Source organism: Zingiber officinale, chromosome 4A (assembly GCF_018446385.1).
Source record: "Zingiber officinale cultivar Zhangliang chromosome 4A, Zo_v1.1, whole genome shotgun sequence".
Taxonomy (NCBI): Eukaryota; Viridiplantae; Streptophyta; class Magnoliopsida; order Zingiberales; family Zingiberaceae; genus Zingiber; species Zingiber officinale.
In genome coordinates this window covers 57422533-57436701 of record NC_055992.1, presented here as the reverse complement: position 1 = coordinate 57436701, position 14169 = coordinate 57422533, and the positions used below count along the sequence as shown (strand labels likewise).

Sequence of the window (14169 nt, the reverse complement as noted above, 5' to 3'; positions counted from 1 at the left end):
GGATGTTTTATTAAGAACCTCACACCTCATGATTCTCCAACAAGCAATTAATTATAGATATGAGAAAATTATTGCAGCAAAAGGCGAAGCCCTCGCCCCCAGGGCCCCCACCGACCGGACCCACGGCCATCGTGAGGGAGGTAAATCGCAGCACCCGAGCTAGTATGGGACGGACCGGGTGGGATACAGGGATAGGGTTTAGGGTTTAGTGGTTCAATATATTATTACTAGCTACTTCCACTAAAGGATCAACAGAAGGAACAAGGAAAAACCTCTGCAGCTTCAATCAACTTTGTTTTCTGTGAAGCAGGAGCCAAAACCTTTTTGACCAAAGCCTCAGCAACCTGAGATAACATTGTTGATTAAGTATAAAGCAGTGAAAAAGCTGTATACGGGGTTAGTTTAACTTTGGTAGAAATCATGTATATAATAGAAAAACAACTAACCACTTGTGGGGGTCCAAGTTCTTTAATACTTTGCTTGTTAGTCACAACCATATTGACACTAACATTTTCTAATGGTTCAATTACATCCTTGAAAACTTTATCTTGTCCTTGAATGACAACTTCCTGGACATAAAAATATCCAGATGATATTTAAACATATAATCATCGTAAACTGTGAACGTCTGCGAAATAGGGATGCTAGATTTTTTATCAGCTCTGTGAAAAGAACACATTGGAATTTTACCTGCCATCCAAATGGGTACAAAAATGAGTAGCCATCCTTCTTATCCAAGACAGCTAGAAATCCTTTTTTAGCCTCTGCAGCAACTGATCCATATTATGGTTTGTTTCAGAAATCCATAACAAATTTTAGGAACTAACACACTGCACAATTTAAAAGCAAGCCCCCATGGCACTTAAAATTCTTAGAAAATTCAATATAATTTTTAAAATGACCATAAGCAACACTTACATGATGGAAAATTAGCAGATTGGGAGCCAACAATTGAAATAGTTCCTAGAATTAGTGCTTGCCTTCTCCCAGATGCTTCTGCAAGCACAAAAGCATCATGATATAAGGAACCGAGCAAATATAAATCATCTTCAAAGTTCTCACTGATATCGATGATAGTTAAGAAATTAGAGGACCTTAATACTACAGGAAACCACCTATCCACAAGTACCTCATGTACATTTTCAATAGTAAAAGCTCCTCACCCTATAATTCTTCTAACAAACAAATCTTTCAATTTTAATTAGTTGTATCCAAACAACTCAAAATTTGTCCCTTGCTTCTATGTATTTTCCCTATTACTTAACATGATAGCAATCTTGCTTTTTGCACTTGGTTCCAGTCTACATTTTTATTTCATTCAATTTTGAAATCTGTGACATTCCTACTGTTGAGATTTGCTACCAAATGATTATTTAATTTTGGCTTTTTTTGACTTGCTGAGTTGCTTATTCCTTTTTCTTTTGAATCCTCCAAATCTAACAGGGATAACAGTTGAGAATGGAACCTGAGTGTCTATTGTAGGTGAGTTATGATCATGGTTTGAAATCTCATAAGTCTATTGAGGTGAGTTATGATTATGGTTTGAAATCTCATACCGTGCTAGGCGAAACGGTCAAAACATGTCATTCCAATAAAATACCAAAACTCAATACTATTTGACCGTGAGACAATGTCTCCTATATCATCGTGTCAATCATATCAACGAGTATCATTTCATATAAATAATCAACATCTCTTGGCCTGCCAAAATTGAAATAATGTTATTATTTTTTTTAGTTTGTTTCCATATAGGATAAAAGATAATGTCAAAATCATAACATTCCAGATGAAAAGCAACCATTGAACTTAACTAGTTGCCTTTTCTTTTTTTCTTCATCTCTTTCCTCCTTCTACCTCCGATTTGTCACTGACATCATACATGGAACATCGACACAATTCCAAAACAATGTCATTCAATCAAAGACCAAAACACTAGCACTACTCGAGATTTTAAACCTTGAATATGATCATGCTTCTACAAACTTAATAATAGCTTTATCATGTGAATATTGTGGTGATTAGTGTGTATTTTATAGCAAATATGTCATCGAAACCTGTTGTTCCAATTGAACCTTATCAATTGCATGGATGATAATAGGATTTAGCATAGTCGATGTTAGTGTCTATATTTTACATTAAAAAAATATTTTAATTTGAGCACGTGTTCCTCCCCACTAAAGTCATGGGGAATTGTTATTTATTCTCTTTAATGTCATTCTTGTGATGTTTGGTCATTCTTAGGAATGATTGAAATGCTACTTGTCGACATGATTAATACAACAACACAAGAGCGTTGTCCTAGCGTCGAGGAATATCAATGCGGAGTAATAGCAAGTTTCGGTAATTTATCGAAATAATATGTTTCAATTATTTCACCTAGCATGGTACAAGATTCAAAGATTTAGGAAATATGAGAAATTCACTTGCTATTAAGATATCTCTCTTAGGAGGAGATATTTATCTCTCATAGCGAAAATATATTTAATATGCCTAAGGAAAGCGACTTATTTGATGGTTAAACCAGATGACACTCCTATGGATGCAAATGTTAAACTAAGGACACAACAAGAGTGTTGGTGCAATCGGCTTCCAAAATTTTGATGGTTTGATTTGAAAAATATGTTTAAGAAAATTTAGTTAAAGGTGACCAAATAATATTATCATGATTGACTAAGTCTGTTAGTACCAAGAAGTCAGCCTCTTTACTGGAGGTCGGCCTAGGTTGGGAGGGGATGAGTCTGCTCTCTGACTGGCTTCGAGAGCATCTAACTGATCTATCTCCCCGTCACTGAGAGAAGAGAGTCGCTCTTATCTGGCTTCCAGAAGCTAGAATCTCTGGCGCACTACGTGAAACTTCCCTGGTCGATCTCAACCGTAGACTCCGCGCTTCCGAACCTGGCTGATCTCATACTTACGGAGAAACTTCCTAGAAGCTCAGCATAGAGGGGCTAGGTAGTGGAAGAGTTAGTTGGGAACTACATAATGGAAGTCCTAGCAGGGCTAGATGGTGGAAGATCTAGTTGGGAACTAGCTTAAGTCCAAGGTAGGTCAAGTGGAAGCTGAACACTTAGCAAAGAGAGAAGTCTTGGAGGAGTAAAACTCCAAGCAAGTGAATCTAGTAGGTTAGGTAAAACCAAGTGCTAGGTTTTGCATGTTTTGTTTATTGTTTGCTTGTTTGTTTTGCAAGGAAAAGCAATTGGACTAAGGCTCGGGTGAACTAGTCCAAGTCACCAGACTCATGGTCCGGTTGACCGAAAGTCGACGTGATCAGGATTCCATGAGTCGGTCCATGAATAAGTTTTGATTGAGCTCTAGGTGACCGGAGGATGTTCCAGTCGACCAGGATGTCAAAACTTAGCTTAAAGAGGATCGAGTTTGCAACTGAGTCAGCGGAGGTCCAGTCGGTCGAAGGAGCGTCAAGTCGACCGAAGGAGTGTCGATCAAGCTTTATAAAAGGAAGTCAAGGCAGCCTCTTCTATGATTACCTACAATCAATTCATCTTCATTATGTGCTTCGAAAGTGCTTCAAATTTTGCTCGTGTAATCTAGGAATATCCAAGACAAGCATTGTCACACCCAAGACTTGTAGATCGAAAACACAAGTTTGTTATCATTTTTATGCATGTGCTATTAACTACTTCTCTTTTGTATTTAACTAATCTGAGAAAAAATAGAAGATTTGTTGGCAAACTAAATTATTTTGTGGTTAGAAGGCTAGGCATATCATTCGCAATGAGTGCGATTAGTTAGTTCCTTCAAGTTGGGATATGCTTCTAAAAAACTAATAAATTTGTATTGTGATAACTAAGTTGTCATGCACATAACTCTTTATCAGTATTTCACAAGAGAACAAAACACATAAAGATTAATTATCATTTTATTTTTTAAAAAAAAGTATAGTCCAAGGAGATCACTGTATAATTTCTAAGTTCTAATGATAAATTAGAGGACTTGCTAAGTAAGTCCTTGAAAGGTCCTAAGATTAATATATCTGTACCAAGTTGGGTTATCATAGCATCTTTGCAGCAACTTGAGGGGAGAGTTAAGAACCTACTTATTTATAAGTAATATACATTATAAGGGTTTAAATGAATGTAATATTACTATGATGAATAACACATACACAGATTGAACCTAGGGTATTTAACCTAAATCTTTCTCTCTACATGTTAGGTGAGGATTAGTCTCATGGTCATATACTATAGGTCCCCGAAGGTAGAGCTTCTAGAACCAGTGGTCATATAGGAGAAGGTATAGACAACAGTGTAGATTATAAGTCCCTCTCAGTCACAGTCACTAACTTTGAATTAGATGATCAAATTGAAAATAATAGAGTGAACTCAAGGAATGTGACATCAAAAGAAATAAATATGCATTGTAATTCAAGAGACTAACAACAATTTGCCTTTTGTAACCAAGATAAACTTGACTGATTTAGGTGACAATTTATCTCTTCTGGATGATAAGTTATAGACAAAGGAAATACACCTAAATACCTTTGGCGGAAGCCACAGAAGAGAGCTGTGGATTATAAGGAAGTATGTTGCAAGAAAGACCTCAACACAAAAAAAAAAATGAGTGGAACCCTCATGTCACTAAATGTTCTAACAAATTTTCTTTCAACTTAATCATTTTGTTGTGGTGTATATGAACATGATAACTAATGAAATATACTTTGGCCAGCGATGAGGGATTGAAAGGAGTACAAGAAAATTCCTTAGCATTATCACTTCTTAATACCTAATGGAAACACCAATTTGAGTTCTATATTTCTCCATAAAAGGAGCAAAAAATAGAATATACTTCAGATCAGTCTTTCATTATTATTGATCTTAACTAATCATCAATTAAGGTAAGAAAGTATTTAAAACCAAATTTGTAACAAACTCAACTAGGACCCTAAATGTCATAATGAACTAAAAAATGGTACAAAAACACGTATTCAATCACTATCCAGAAATATTGACTAAATTTGTTCCCCAAATTGACAAAACTCATACTCAAAACTTAAGATGGTGGCAAACTATGGACCATTTGTTGTGGTTTAGAAAGAGTTGGATGAAAAAAACAATAAGGGGGCAAACTATGCACCATTTATTGTGGTTTAGAAAGATTCGGATGACCAAGACAAAAATATGGGGGCAAACTAGGGACCATTTGATGAGGTTTATTAACGCCCAGATGACAAGAGTGAACTTATAGTCATTACTTAGAACTGTCAACCAAAAAGGTAGAGGTGTTGTAGATAATTGATATAATCCAAAAAGATTCATGACCGACACTTATCACCTTCATTGTCATGGAATCCTGAATGGAACTAAAAGCAAATATGATGCAAAAATCCAAAAAAATTATAACATTATTAATAAATGATAAAGTAAAAAAAATCAGGTACCTAAAGAACAAAGGAAAAGTGATAATGATGAAGTGATAGGAATTTGTCCAATATCTTTTGCCATTATGAAAGTCATTGACAAGCATGACACTCATGAATGAGTAAAGCAATGTAATGAGAGTAGAAAATGAGTGAATATTACCAAATGTATGCTCAAAGGCACCTTAGTTAAGAATCGAGGTAGAAAGTAGAAGGTTAGATAAAATATAACACAAACATAGTAGATGTACCTCCATGGGATAAGGTAGATCCATGAAATAAGGTAGTGTTTATGGTGATGAGGTTCTATTGCAACATAAAGCTAGGAACAGTAATGGTACAGCTAGAACTAGAAGTTCTAGGTTTCGATGTAACATCTTGAGTCGCCATATTTGATTGTACTACATAAGCAATGTGTAGAGAATGGCCCGGTGGATAGTCGTGAAGAGTGTAGCAGTCATCTCTAACATAGTGAAATATCCCTCAGTGGGTAGAACCTCCACAATTTTGCCAATGGCCTCCTCTACTACCTCGAGCTCCTTCAAATAACACCCAGAGTGGCTTGAGCAAATGTGTCTATTGGAGAATCTGATAATGCTATGGATATGGTGGACCCCTTAACAACGTCATGCAAACATCTAAAAAAGATGGAATGGAGGTGTATCCTAAGATTTTGAGTCTTCAAGGGTTCTAGCTCAAATAGAACCTTGTCAAGATATATATTGGTCAGAAGCTAGTGAAAACACTCTTGCATGGCCCATACATCTAAGGTGAACAAAAAAAAAAACCTCAAATATCAGGAGCAATGGTAGAGTCAACTAATATATGTTGTGATATTTGGGTCAAGCTATAGTAAATAAATTTGTAATCACATTATATGTTCGAGAAATATATCCTATGTATAGATCTCTAGCTTGTATCAAGGTATCATAATAGGAAACAAAAATTCAAAAAGGTTCTAGCCATGGTTTAAAATTCCAAGCCGTATCTTTTGGTCTATGACTGAAACGATACGGTTTCGATACTGTATCATGTCGTACTAATATGATTTTGATATTTTTTAATATAAAATATATTAATAAAAATAAAAAATTAATTTAAATATTTAAAAATTTAAATAAATACATATGATAAAAAAATAGCTCTTATTATATATTTTTAGAATTAAAATAAATAATATATTATATAATAAATTAATGTTATAGTTCTATTAGGGATTAATAAAGCATGTTTAGATTATCGCTACTATAGCTAGGAGTTAATTGAAATTATTAAACTATGATTTAATTAAAAAATTTATCACCGGCATGCAACCAGCCTCTCGTGACCACTCCGGGGCGACCGTCGAGGTTGCGTGATCACTCCGATGCTCGGCCACTAGGTCACGCGACCACTCCAATGAGGTCACAGGGTCATGCAACTTCTCCTACATAGCCGGGAGGTCGCGCAGACGCGGTTGAGGTGGTCGTGTGACCATTTGACGTAGCCGAGCTGGTCGCACAACCCCTCCAGTGCAGTCGAGGTGGTCGCGCGACCCCTCTGGGGCGGTCGAGGGGGTCGCGCAACTCCTTCGGGGCGGTCGTGGAGATTGCCCGTTTCGGCATTCCTATATTGTGCCAGTGCCGATCTGTGGGCAGAATGGTTCCTACATTGGCTCTAGAACCACTTTCTAGACAAAGTCTTTTAAAGAAATTAAATATTTAATTATCTCTCTGAAAGTCCAAAAAAAATAATAACTTAAGCATACACCATGCATTCTAGAACACCATGCAGTCTCATCTGGAATTGGAAATATTGGAATCCAGATCGAGAACACCATGCAATCTAGAACACCATGCAATCCCGTCCGAAGTTGGAAATATTGGAATCTAGAACGAGATGAATCTATGGTTCATTATGGACTGCCAAAAAAGAGCCAACAACTGCCCATCATGTTGCTCCCATGAAATTTGCAAGAATATAACGGCTCATATAGGAAGGGAATCCTTGGCGCAACGGTAAAGTTGTTGCTTTGTGACCAAAAGGTCACGGGTTCGAATCCTGGAAACAGCCTCTTGCAAAAAGCAAGGTAAGGCTTCGTACAATGGATCCTTCCCCAGGACCCCGCATGGCGGGAGCTTCGTGCATCAGGTTGCCCTTTATCATGGCTCATATAGCAATGTGTTCTAGCTTTTCCCAACCATGAACCACTGTTGCCCATAATGCATAATTCTTCTTGTTAAATGTTTTTGGTCATATTCATAGATCTAGAAAAGGACAAGCAAGCATTAGATTGAACATGTGGTGATGTAGTTTTGGAGCTTGGAATTTTTTTTTATTGTGAGAATTAGGTTAGTGTCTCTTGTTGAGACTTCATCGTGGGTGGAAAGGCATACAAGAGCGAAGTTGTTGGTTGGCAACACCTGTTGGTTAGCAACATTGATGCTTGGCGACGCTGCAGGTGGCTGGTCACTCACGATGAGTTAGCTCATGGTCAATGTTCAAGAAGAAGATAAGCATTCACATTGTGGTTCCCTCAACTTGACTTCCCAGTTTTCTCATCATTGTGAAGTAGAGGAGAGGAGAGGAGATGGGTGGACAAGAAGCGAAGGGGTGCCATGCAACCCTTAGGTGGAGAAGAAGAGATGGGCCATCACATAACCCCACACCTAGTGTTTCTCTTTGAGATAGGGGCAGAGCTTAATTCACTAACTTTGGCATTACTTTGAATGTGGAAGATAGAGGCATAGCTCGCAATATCTCAACAGCATATTAAGTGTGGAGGATAGAGGCATGCCTCTCTATCAGGATGAGACATGACTCTCAATCAAGATGAGGAGACATGCTTTCCTCCTTTGTTGAAGGGTGGGTGTTACATATTATTTTTAAGTACCCTAAGAGTATCTACACCAGATTCCCTATCTAAAATTTAAAATTTAGGATAGAAAATTTACTTTATTAAATTTGGATATCCACTTTTGACTATACAATACATCAACTGCCATATAATTTACTATATCTTTATTTTTATATTATTTTTTCTCTCTCCTCTATATTTTTTAATATTATCTATGAAATGACAAACGTGGAAATGGAAAGTGAGAACTAGAGAAAATAATATTTTAATATTTAAAGAATGGATTTTATTCCCCAAATTTAAAGAAACACTGTTTATAAAATCTAAATTTACGGAATGAGTAGGGTAGCTGATGTAAAAGTTTTTTTAAATGTAAAATATAAAATTTGAGGTAAAATCTTTGTTTAGGGATCTGATGTAAATGCTTTAAGTAGTCCCTTCCACCTGTACATGTATTATTCATCAAAACAATATTTCATTTAAACCTTGTATTGTATACTATCTGCAAATAGGTCCCTGACAATTAGTAAGGATAAGCAAATTACTTGGCTAAGGTTCCAAGATAAGTTTAACAAAAAATATTTTCCAGAAAAGGTTTAGTTGTTGCAACGGTAAAGTTATTAGTTTGTGACCAAAAAGTCACGGATTTGAATTCTGGAAACAGCCTCTTGCAAAAAGCAGGGTAAGGCTGCATACAATGGATCCTTCCCTAAGACCCCGCATGGCGGGAGCTTCGTGCATCGGGCTGCCCTTTTTTTTCAAAAAAGGTTTGTAATGAGAAATGAGGTTACTGAATTTGATTCAAGATAACACTATTACTAAGTTCTAATTTTCTCCTCATATGGGAGTTAATGATGCAGAGAATATGTGAAGGTTCTGGAGTTGGAAAAGGCTGAGCACTAGAAGCAAACTTTCAACCTTAATGCTACAAGACATCTCATAGGTAGTTGCACAAACAATGTTGACAGCGCATCCTAAAGAAGATAAGCAATTATAAGATAACTACCCTCAGGAAGTAAAGATCAAAGGGTTAACAAGTCACATATATGAACAGCAAACCTGGACAACTCAGTAAAAGCCTTTAACTTCATATTACACCACCGACATGTTACCTTAAATAAAATCCAAAAACTTCATCTTGCTTTTATCAATCACATACATTGTGGAAAATACTTCATGATGAACTACTCTAGATATTTCTGACTCGACAATGTTAACTTCTACAAAATTGAGAAAACTGCAATTCATCAAAATTATCAGCTCGTGGCAGATTGAATTCATTATGATAAAACAAATACTGGTTGGGAGATTCAATTATCTTTATATGGTCATACTGATAAAGTTTACTTCTGAGTGTCACTAGTATGTATTGTGAGCTTCATCAAAATCATATCTATAAGATTCTGTGATATCAAACTTTGTCAGGGGTAGACCTTCCTCAACAGGGGGTAACCTAAAGGTGGAGTGCATTAATACATGATCATATATCAAGATGATTGTTGTCCTACCACTAGTTATTCCTCACTCATTGCTGAAAATGTTAAGAATTTGGCAAATTAAGAAGCAAATAATAATTTCTCATTCTACAGACAAGGGAGGATATAGATCCATGGCACAAGGTGGCTGGGAAATATTGAATTTAAACTTTAATGCCTTCTTATCTACATTTGTTTCTCAAAATACTGCTTCTTTCTGCATTATTTTGTATTTCTATTGTCCATTTTCCAGACAATATCTTAACTAAGTGTAATTATTTATTTTCCTTCTATCATACCTAAGACAAGATTAAAAAATATTTTTGCACCATCTACGGGAGATAATTAAAAGTGAAGCACCTTTGTTTAATACTGCCCACCCAGAGGATTTAATTTTACGCAATTACTTCAGCCATAAGTTGAGATTAAAAGTAATTTCTCTTAATAAGAGGAGGTATAGCTCAGTGGAGTGTCATATTTCCAATTAACCCTAAGTTCTTTCTCCTGAACCAAAACTGACGCACATCAACTTCTATGAAAGTAAATTGTAAGTCCCTGGTTTCTCTGGGAATTTGCTCAACAAAAACACCTAATAGACCTCTTGAAATGAACAAAACACACAATGGGCTCAGCAGCCAACCTTGTTGGGAAGTGGGAGCAGCCTCTGCTTTAACACGCAAAGGAAGCCTTCTGCTGCTGTAGCGGCGAGGCAACAACACTGCGCCCTGAAAGAGAAAAAAAATACAGAAAAAGAAAAACTCAAAGCGAATCCCATAGTGCGTCGGCGACATATGATTGTCAAATTTGTCATCCGAAAGGAGGGGATTGGAAAGAAAAGGAAGATAACCTGATGGGGAATTGATGCGGCAGAGGAGGAAGAGTTGAAGGGAGAAGCTCGATGCCCCGCAGCAGGCAGCTGATGCATTGCAGCCATCTGTCTGGGTGTGTGTGTGAGAAACTGGATTTGTGGAGGGGAAAAGGAAGAACAGAGAGGAGGGCGATATCCCGCGCGGGAGGTGGCGAGGGGCTTATCGGTTATCCTATACGGGTGCTGTTATTGGTCCATATCTGCCACGTCATGTGAATCACCCCTTCAACAATGATTTTTATAAAGGGACAAATGTTTATCAACAAATAAGTATTAAACAACAGTAGCTAAATAAAAAAATTAATTTTGAAATATATATTATAATAATATATCCAAAAATGATGACATAATTTTATAGTAAAAATTATTATAGTCACTTAGACGTTGAGATATATAACACTTTGGTTAAGATCTGTCAAAGTCATTGATTCAATTGTTAGAGGTAGGGTTAATTGTCAAGTTAATTATTCAAATTGGTGAGGACGGTATGATAACCTAGATCTTATCCATGTTAGATGTTGAGGAGATGAAGGGATGCCTCTTCCCCTTCATCTCCCTCACTGATGCAAATGTCAAGGAGACGAAGGGGCACCCTTGCACTTTCGTCTTTCTCAATCATCTTATATATGAGCGTCCAAGTCAGGGAGATTCATAGAGAAAACGAGAGGGATTTAACAGTGGACAAAGGAGTAAAGAAGAACATACTATCGGGATTTGGTTTGTGATCTTGCGAAAAGCTTTTTGATTTGTGATGACTCTTTTGATAACAAGCAAGAAGAACTTGTCGAGATTTGGCTCGTCGTTTTCAAAATCGTCTCGAGAGATCAGTGCAAGTGTTTATTGTTGTTTATAGATTTATTTTGTTTCATGATGTTAGATCTAATATTGGTATCAGAGCAATTAGTTCTAAGTGCATAAAAAACCCCTGAAATGGTCCCCTCGGGACGGTTTAGTGGCTAGCATGAGGTGTTGCCACCATGAGGTCTGAGATTCAAATCTCGGCAAAGTCGAGATAAAATGCCTCCCTTATGTCTAGTCACTATTCCTAAGGCTAGTAGTCGCCCGTGATTTACCTCCTCCGTGTTGGCCCTGGGACGGGTTTGCGGGGGCGCTGAGGGCGAGCGTATTCGCCTTTTACCACCATGAAAAACCCCTGAAATTCCCTCTGTGATTTTTTTCTTTTGCCCGTAATTTTGTTGACAAAATCATGATTTGCCGCCTTCAGCGATCGCGATCTGCAATTGATGTTAGCAGGCGACCGGCTTCCATGGTCTGCAAAGGCCAGCGATCGACCGACCACCATATTTGTTATGGGAAAAGGAACATGAGCCGAAAAAAAGAAAGGAAAACAAGGAAGATGAACATTTTTTTTATTGCATAGCAATATTTTTCATGTTTTAATCGATTAATCAATTAATTCATTCATTTGAGTCGATTGAATTGACGACACAATATTATGAGAAAATATTTGATTTTTATAAATCAAAAAGAAAATATTTTCTACATCATTAATCAAGTTTTTTTATTAGTTGAATCGATTGAATTGACGACACAATGAGCATTGGATTGATCAAACAAACTTGAGTTTAATTAATAAGTCTGAGATTGGCTTAAATAAGCTTAGATTAAATAATAACAGAACATAGGTAAGAAATTCCTATCCAATTAGATTAGTTCTAACGAGGACAATAGACTAAACATAGAATTTGGATTCTCGATCAACCGGTCCAATGGGTTAGTCGACTTAGACTCCTAAAAATTAAGAAGATTTATTTTTTTTATTTATAATGATGGTTTCATGCCTGTATAAATTGAATTAATCCAATTTTGTACTGGTTAGTAGATTTTGTACTAACTTATTTAATTTTAATTTTTTAGATGGCATGGACGATTAACACATTGACTCGTCATGAAGTGCGGCGAAACTAGCTCAGGGAAGAGATTCAGGAGATAGAGTTTAACTCTGCTTATGGAGTCAACGGATATGTTAGATGGCCTGATAGATTATTTTAGAAACTTGAGCAAGAAGAGTTTCCAGTCCTGGATAGTTATAAGATCCGGGCTTTTAATGCGTTCATTGCCAGAATATCCTAGAGTGATACCAGACTATGTATGGGGGCGTCATAAAGGACGTGTCGCATATTTAGAATTGTGGCAGGAACTATTTCACCATATGACTGAAGAAGATCCTAAAGAGTTCGAAGATGACCCGGAAATGTTCAAGGAAGATCTAGAAATGGATCCGATGGAGAATTCTGAAGTTGTCCCACCTGAGATTGCCTCAAATGAGTACAGGTTGAAAAGGGTAATGTTGGCCACTGCACTAGTGTTTGTCCTAGTTGGAGTGGTGTTGACCTATCTAATTTATTAGAGTTCTTTTATTATTACTGTCATTATGTACAAACAGTATTAGCTCATTTAATTTTTGAGTCATGTAATAATTTCTGTCATTATATACGAACAGAGCTATTTTATGAAAAGTTATGTTATGTGTTAACAAACTTGAAAATAATTAGTTCATTTCATGATAAACTCGTGTTCAATTCAATGATTAATTCATTTCATGATTAGTTCATATTCATTTTAATGATATGTTCATTCGATGATTAGTTCATTTTAATGATTTCCGATCCGAGCACCCGGAAGGGTTCCGGGTGCCTGGATCGCCTTGGTGAGGCGCCCCAGCTGAACCAGACCGGTTTGGGCACTCAGAGTAGCCTGGGCGCCTGAAATAGCTCCGGGTGCCCAGACTACAGTCAACTTTAAGTTGACTTTTTGTCCAAGTCTTTCGCTCTGACTCCACTTGCTTGGGTGATTTCGGTCATCCAGGATAGGATTCACCCGAACTCATTTTCCGGCTTTCTCAAGCAGTTTTCTGCTCCAGCTTCTCGTCCCTCGAAAACACCGTGCGCCTCCTTATTCGCTAACATACTCTTCCGTACCACCTCATGTAACGACCCAAGCTAGGGCCGGCCAAAGGCATGGTTCATTGGTTCATGAGGTGGCCGGCCCTAACTTGAACCCAAGCTTAAGTGGTCGGCCCTATTAAAATAAAAAGTAATTTTATTTTTTAAATTTTTCCATGATTTTTAAAAGAGAGTTTAAAATTTAAAATCTTTCCTTTTATAGCTTTCTACAAAAGATTAAGAAAAGATTTGAAATCTTTCCTTATTTGTAGATTGAAAGGTAGATTTTAATTTTAAGAAAACTTTCCTTTTTTAACCATGTTCATGATTTAAAAGAGAATTTTAAAATTAAATATTTCTTTTATAAAGCTTCTACAAAAGATTAAGAAAAGATTTGATATCTTTCCTTATTTGTAGATTGAAAGATATTTTAATTTTTTAGAGATAACTTTCTTTTTATCCACATGTTTAAAAGAAAGATTTAATTTATAAAAATTCCTTTTTATAAACCACCATGAAGGGAAAAATTATTAGAGAAAGTTTTTATAAAATTTCCGGAAAAAAATTAGGAAGTTTTAATTCTTGTGTGAATTAAACTTTCCTTGATTGGGGATTAAAAGTGGTCGGTCATATGATTTAAGAAAAGGTTTTTAATTTTAATTAATTAAATTTTCCTTTTCATGGCAAAGGAATTAAGGAAGTTTTTATTA

At 36.5% G+C, this 14169-nt stretch overlaps 1 protein-coding gene across 1 annotated transcript in view; it reads right to left on the bottom strand.

Moving 5' to 3' along the window:
• LOC121969937 (psbP-like protein 1, chloroplastic) overlaps positions 1-10693 on the bottom strand; it is a 38817-nt gene extending 28124 nt beyond the window's left edge. The window contains exons 1-6 of the mRNA XM_042520262.1: positions 10533-10693; positions 10326-10410; positions 919-996; positions 691-773; positions 447-569; positions 273-344 (exon numbers count right to left, since the gene is read on the bottom strand). Of these exons, the coding sequence (XP_042376196.1) occupies positions 273-344; positions 447-569; positions 691-773; positions 919-996; positions 10326-10410; positions 10533-10619 (528 nt within the window). The 5' untranslated portion in view covers positions 10620-10693. The remainder of the gene's footprint in view (positions 1-272; positions 345-446; positions 570-690; positions 774-918; positions 997-10325; positions 10411-10532) is intronic.
• Positions 10694-14169: the final 3476 nt, after the last annotated feature.